The 7,500-nt window shown below is 46.8% G+C and overlaps 1 protein-coding gene across 1 annotated transcript in view; it reads left to right on the top strand.

The window, feature by feature from the left end:
• The first annotated feature begins 2,989 nt into the window (after positions 1 to 2,989).
• LOC134448099 (peptidyl-prolyl cis-trans isomerase FKBP8-like) overlaps positions 2,990 to 7,500 on the top strand; it is a 31,108-nt gene continuing 26,597 nt past the window's right edge. Inside the window, exon 1 of the mRNA XM_063197856.1 lies at positions 2,990 to 3,041. Within this exon, the coding sequence (XP_063053926.1) occupies positions 2,990 to 3,041 (52 nt within the window). The remainder of the gene's footprint in view (positions 3,042 to 7,500) is intronic.

Here is a 7,500-nt window from a genome sequence, read left to right as displayed (position 1 = left end):
TCATCAGAAAGGGCCCCAAATCCAGTGCAAACAATGTATTGAGGACCCAATTCTGGGCCCCCTCTCTCCCTGGGCACGGGACAGTAGTGACCCCTTTGTGTTCCCCCTTGTCGGCTTTCCTGGGAGCGGCAGCCAAATGGAGTTGAAGGCAAGGGACCACAGGGGGCAGCCATGTAGACCTGGCCTCAAACCAGCCACCTTCCACCATCAGCCGCCTTAGTTCCTCTTTTATATTACATTACATTAGCCAACTGTATATTACATTTATCGGAGACCGTTATCCAACACGACACCTCGCAACACCTTCCTTATTTCCCCTTTTACATTGGAATCGGATACTTTACTTACATAAGGCCTTTTCTCCTCTGGGGTGTATTGGCCATTGTCAAACACTCTCCATTACATTCCGCCGGTGGCTTTCTGTTCAAGCTCTCCCCCAATTCAGTCCACTCTCAGGCATTTCTGCCGCGATTGGGTAGCAAACACCGGGGAAAAAAGCAATGGCAAAAAAAAATGAGGGAAAAAAAACACAATTGCACTGACACTGAATTGCAAGTGGCTAAATAGCAAAGCTACGCATATTCATCTCTGTAAAATGTCACTGATGATCTTTCCATGACACATTTTAATGGGAAACACAGTTTGAAACAGTCATTAGTGGTCATGATGACATAATCAATAGACAGCCTCAATCCCAATGGTCATCAATGCCTATATTGGCTGTTAGACCTGGTGACTAATGTGCCATAGATGTATAGGTGCATTGCGATTAATGACTCAGGTCGAGGTCATGGGTTATGCAGCCTTGTTATCGTATGCTAATGTGGCTTATTTGTCAAGTCCTATGCAGATTTTCTAAAGGGTTCAGGTGCGAGGTATGTGACCTATTAGTTGTCCAATCAATATATTGTCATGGTCCCATGTCACAAATATATTGGTGCTATCCCATTCATACTGTATGTCAAGCAGAGGGTATCTGTTAGCTATTTTATACTAACGAACCCAGTGCCCAGGTTAAGGGTTATATGGCTATCACATCCATGTCACAGAGAGGTCGCGTTATTGGTTATACATGGTTTCCCGTTTGTAAACATCCCTGTCTGCCCGCGCAGCCAGGAGTCCCTCTTCAACCTTTGACTGTTGGAAACTGCTGTCAATCAAAAAAATGGGCTCACGTGGTTGGCTGCTTAGCATCTTGCCCCTCCTCACAGCGAGAATGTTTGTAAACGTGAAATCTATATGGTCATGCATTACAGATGGGAAGGGACTGTTACCTGAGTCAGCCCCCCCACCCACCCCCCCCCCCCCACCCCCCCCACCCACCCTCTCTGTATGACCACCCCCCACCCCCACCTCTCGCTCTGCTCTGCTCTGGCTCTTTAAATTCTCCCACGGCTCTCTGTCTCTGCCTCCGTCTCGTCACCGTGGCAACTGTTAAAGCACAAACCTCATCCCCATTGGAGGGGGTGAACACTAAACCTGCCAACCCATTCACTCTGACACCACCCCCATCCTACACACACACACGCACACACACACACACACACACACACACACACACACACACACACACACACACACACACACACACACACACACACACACACACACACGCACGTACACACACACACACACACACACACACACACACACACACACACACACACACACACACACACACACACACATTCAGCTTTATCCCCCCCCCCCTAATAACCCCTAGACTCTTGTGTTGCATTCAGCAGATATGGCCTGTTGAAAGACATCTATGGTGGATGCATGCTACAGTAAAAGCATACTGGCCTCACCAATTTGATCATGCTATGGAGGGATGAGCACTCTGCCTTGATGCCAGATAATAGCGTACTTCCTGTGGGATCAGTTCACCACTACACGTGCACTCAGTAAGGGGGGTTACACTGCCCCCATCATACGTGGTATTTATTTATATGATCAAACTAACAAGTCTGGGTAGTGAGTGATGTGGTACACTGTGTGACTGTGAGAGTGTTTATTCTCCGTTCAAGTCCAGTTTTAACTTTCAAAGGTCAAATGCTGTACAGACACACTCACACGTATAGCAGATACCTGTGTATTCATATGCAAATGGTGCAGCCGGACAAATGTTGATTTACATAAATGACGAAATGGCGTAATTTACATAGAGATGATGCAATTTAGTCTGCTTTGGGTTTCGAAATTATGGTAGAACTAGAAATGCACTTGGAGAGAGCAGCCCTCTGACAAGTAAGCTGTTTGATAGAACATTTGACTACTACTATGTTACAACCTATTTTCTGCCATCTTTTTGTGGAGTTGCAATGTCAAAATTTGCCCTGTCCCGCAATTCAATTCGAATTTTAGACTAGCAAAAGGGAAGAATCTTTTTTTAAATCCTAGTTCCTGTTTGTGATCCAGACCGCCACCAAAATCACTTCTTCCTTTGGTCATTTCATAAGTTCAAAATGTTTTGAGTTATCCTGCTGACAAACAAACAAACAGACAGACAGACAGACAGACAGACAGACAGACAGACAGACAGACAGACAGACAGACCAACACGACCGAAAACATAACCTCATTGGCGGAGGTAATAATTATACCATAGAAGGCATCAGGAGATACTGGAACGGGGGCTACAACGAATTGCACCCCCTCCGACGTCCCACCCTTTTCCCAATGGCCCCGTCCCCAAAAACGCTTATACTGACAAAAAACACTAATAGTAATGTTTATATCTCAACAGTTTGGTAATACTGTAGAAAGAGCAACATTTGAAATGATTATCATGTGTGTATAATTATTTCAACACATTCATAGCGATTTCCGCAATGTTGTGTGGGGGCGGGAGTTCCTGATGGTGGCACCCCCTCTCGGATGCCGCCCTGGGCAGTTACCCTGTTGGCTCTCCCCTACGACTTCCCCTGGTCTGGGGCGTGATTGAAACATGCTCTGAAGCGGAGGGCAGCACCCCAAGGCAGCGGCCTGCATGGCTCATGTCACGCTTGATGTTTCACAGGCCAAGAGCCAGACTCTCCACAGTGAGTAAATTAAAGCTGAAGCCTGTGTATACCCTCCATCAGTCAGACTAACAGACTGCGGGTTATAAATGTGTATTGATGACGTACGGAGGTGTGCTTGTGTGTGTGTGTGTGTGTGTGTGTGTGTGTGTGTGTGTGTGTGTGTGTGTGTGTGTGTGTGTGCGCCTGTGTGTGCACGTGTGTGTGCGTGTATGTGTGTGTGTGTACGTGTGTGTGTGTGTGCGTGCCCGCCTGTGTGTGTGTGTGCACGCGTGCATGCATACATGCACGTGTGTTTGTGTGTGTATGCAGGAGTGGCATTACGCAGGGTGGCATTACTCACAGTGACTAGACACTTTCTGGACCCATGTAATTATGTTATTACAGAAACACACGTGAGCAACTAACTATAGCCTTAAAACAAAAAAAGGAAATACAAAAAAACTGTTTTCCTAAAATATCCTTAAATTGACAGCAACTAAACCTAACACAACACCCATGTAGGCCAGTCCCATGTGTTGTTCAGTGACGGTGGCCCACAGAGACCAATAAGAGCTGTAAATACGCGATGCTTGTCTGACTCTGGATACAATAATAGTCCATTTCAAATTCGCTCCCACTGGTGGCCACATTGCAGCGCTGGTTATGCTACTAAACGGCTTGGAGAGCAGGAGCCTCGAGTCAGTGCCAGGCGGGATTGTGTGTATAGACAGACCCTGAGGACTGGCACACACACACACACACACACACACACACACGCGCACACGCACACACGCACACACACACACACACACACACACACACACACACACACGCACGCACACACACACACACACACACACACACACACGCACACACACACACACACACATGCACACACACACACACACACACACACACACACACACACACACACACACACGCCTTTGGTTTCCATGTCAAAATTCAACTTTGACATTTGAGAATGATCACACAGTCTGCTTCACTTGGATCCTACACAGCTGGCTTGGCTGGCTAGTTACAGCTTTGGCCTGGGCTTTGGGCTTTGCCTTTTATTTTGGCTTGTTTTTCGTGTCCCCTTTTGTTGTTGCCTGTCCTGTCCTATGGGACCCAAGGGCCTACTTGCTGCTCCTCTGCTCTGCTCTGCTCTGGCCCCAGGGGCCCGTAAAGCACTCTAATGACTGACACCTCTTTCTCTCTCTCTCTCTCTCTCTCTCTCTCTCTCTCTCTCTCTCTCTCTCTCCTCTCTCTCTCTCTCTCTCTCTCTCTCTCTCTCTCTCTCTCTCTCTCTCTCTCTCTCTCTCTCTCTCTCTCTCTCTCTCTCTCTCTCTCTCTCTCTAGTGAGTTCATGTGACCCAGCTAAAAGGCTATAGGGACATACTGTGCATGACATACATAACACAACACAATACATAACAATGAGGATGGGCCTGCTCCTATTCCGGCTGACTCTATAGGTTCAAGATTCAATGGTTATTGTCATCAAAAAGGAAAAAAAAATGTGTTTGGCGCACAATACTCTGTAGTGGATTGTATGTTTTCTTACCTGCCCAGGGACTGCAGATGGAAATTAGCTATTAGCTATAATCTGGTGCAGGTCATCTTTTTACTATGTAACTCATGTACTTTGCACATGGTCCCTGATGAAATAAACCAATAAACTAAACTAAACTAGTGGTATTAGATCCCATTTAAAGTGAAGAAAAGATGAAAGTGATGTCAGTGCTAGTGTGACGGTCTTCTTGCACCTGTTCGTCCCCCTTGGGGCTGCGAACCTGCGACCTCATCAACTACATCGGTTTGGAAATGGGAGGCACAGTACGATACTGCTGGACTAAAGGACCAGTTCCCCAGCCCAACAGCATCGACACTGTAGGCTTTCGGGTGGCAGGTTTTACTAACGTTCCACGCCAACTCTGCTAGCCTCCGTTACACTTGATAGCCCCCTCCCATTGCTGTGTTCCATGATGTTGGTGTGCTTGTGTGTGTGTGTGTGTGTGTGTGAGTGTGAGGGAGACAGACAGACAGACAGACAGACAGACAGACAGACAGACAGACAGACAGACAGACAGACAGACAGACAGACAGACAGACAGACAGACAGACCAAACTTGGGTACCTGTATGTGTACAGTATGTGTGTGTACGTATGTAGGCTACACGTTGTGTATGGGTGTGTGCTACTCTATGAAGAGTGGTGTAGTGTAGGGAGCTGTGCTTTATCTGAAGAAGCAGCTGTAGCAGCTGTATCCAGCAGTAGCTAACGCCAGAGGAGAGGAGGACAGACCTCCCGCACTGATATAAAGAGTGACTCATCCTTGCTGACACACACACACACACACACACACAGACACAGGCACACGCACACACACACAGCCTGAGGATTAGTTTATTTCATGCAGCAGAGGAAAGCACAACAAAGCCCACACTGCATCCGACACACTGAATATTTACTGATCATTCCTCAGAGATGTGCAACCAAGATCCATTCGCTCACAGCTATTGCTTGAGGAGGAAGAGGGAAGTGTGTGTTTGCATTAAGAAATGCTTTCAAATCCAACTTCCAAAAACAGCCAATGTGTTTCCAATTTCCCACTGCGGCGCCCAGTATCTTCTAAAGAGTTCTGATGAGTCACATGTGAGGAACAGGTTTTGGACAGTATAAAAAGGACAATGCTGTGGTGAGCTATGCACATAGATCATTCCCGTAAATACAGGCTACTAACACATTTGCAGACTGCAATTTCCATTACATGAAACGCTGATCCAAATTTAGCCGATTATCATCGTCTTTCAAATCTCTCCGAGAGTTGGTCTGACCAAGAGCATAACAATTAACATTTTGCAAACGGCAAGGGTGACCCGTCTCCCTTGGTTTGCTAATGGTTGTTTACTTCCCGACAAAGTGGGAGGAGTTCACGATTTTTTGGGAGCTCAGAAACTATATTTGTATTGCCCCTGGCCTGACTAGAAGCAACACTGAAGGTATTGCGTCACTAGGAAGGCACGGCCTGCCTAATCCAAACTGACTTTTGGGTACAGTTTTAGATTTCAGGATTTGGTCATTCCTTACTATCTGGGCCAACACTGCAGAAGCACATCCATAGTGACCTCCAGTGTGGAACTGCAATAGGATGCCACCATTGCAAAAAATCCAGTCCTGAAATGTCCTCGCTCCTAAGTATTCCACATGCAACTGTCAGCTTCATTATAGGAAAATCGAAGAGTTCACAACTCATCAAGTAGGCTAAGTAAACTGACTGAGAGGGGTCAGCGGATACACGGTGCAAAACGCTGGTCGACTTTCTGCACAGTCAGTTGCTACAGACCCTTATGTGACAATCAGATTAGCCCAAGTACACAGTTTGCAGAGAACTTCATGGAATGCATTTCCATGGCCTAGCAGCTGCATCCAAGCCATGCACCACCAAGTGCAATTCAAACATTGGCAGCAGTGACTGCCCACTCAGATACTGTAGGCCTGTGTATTTGCCATTTAAAAACTACAACCACATAATTACGGTCAATATAACTTGATTGCATTTAGTAATCAAACAGATGTTGTAATGTGAGGTTGTATAAAGCTCCACTGAGAACCAGTGAGGGAGCCAATGAGAGAACTCGGCTGCCAATGGGAGCGACTCTGTCAAGGAGATTCTGTCGAGATAGCGCAGCGCCAACACAAAAGGCCAAGGCAAAGGCTTCAACACATGCAGGGTCAGGCTGTGTGCTGTGTTTCGCATTACATAACTTTCAAAGGTGGTGAACAGTAAAGACATGGGACATGCTGAGTTACATGACAGCAACTAGGTCACAGTATATAAAAGCAGAGAGAGAGAGAGAGAGAGAGAGAGAGAGAGAGAGAGAGAGAGAGAGAGAGAGAGAGAGAGAGAGAGAGGACGGTGCTGCTTTCTGGGACTGGGGACATCGGGAACACAATGGGGGAGGTGTACACCTGTCCACTCTAATGCTTACCAGAGACTCTGTTATGACTCTCTCATGACCCTAGCGGGCTGCGTCCATCATAACAACAAGTCCTCCTGCGACCTCCTCCGCGATGCCTCGTATATTTTTGGCAGCTAGTGGCAGAGCACTTACATAACACATGTAACGACTTTGGACTGTTGCAAAATACACCGTGGGGATAAGATAAGCCTCGGAAAACCCATACACTGACTGCATCATCATGTTCCGCAGCAGTGCTGTAATGCACAAATCATGTATTACCATGCACTGACGACGTCATGTGGTACGGCTACACTGTGATGTCTTCAGAAATCAAATCATATCCTACTGCCTTCGGGGAAAAGGCAGGGAAAACAGAGTAGTGGAGTGGAGTTGTTAGGCACAGTTTTACACAGAACAAGGCTTCCCCTTTTCAAGGCCACGCTGTCCAAACAGTGTGGGCAATCTAAAAGCAATAACAACTCATGCAGAAGATACTGGAGGCCTTGTGTGCCGTTTATTATCACGGCTGATAA

This window comes from Engraulis encrasicolus, chromosome 4 (assembly GCF_034702125.1).
Source record: "Engraulis encrasicolus isolate BLACKSEA-1 chromosome 4, IST_EnEncr_1.0, whole genome shotgun sequence".
NCBI classification, from domain to species: domain Eukaryota; kingdom Metazoa; phylum Chordata; class Actinopteri; order Clupeiformes; family Engraulidae; genus Engraulis; species Engraulis encrasicolus.
The sequence above is the reverse complement of the archived record's forward strand: the minus strand, read 5'-3'. Positions and strand labels throughout refer to the sequence as shown.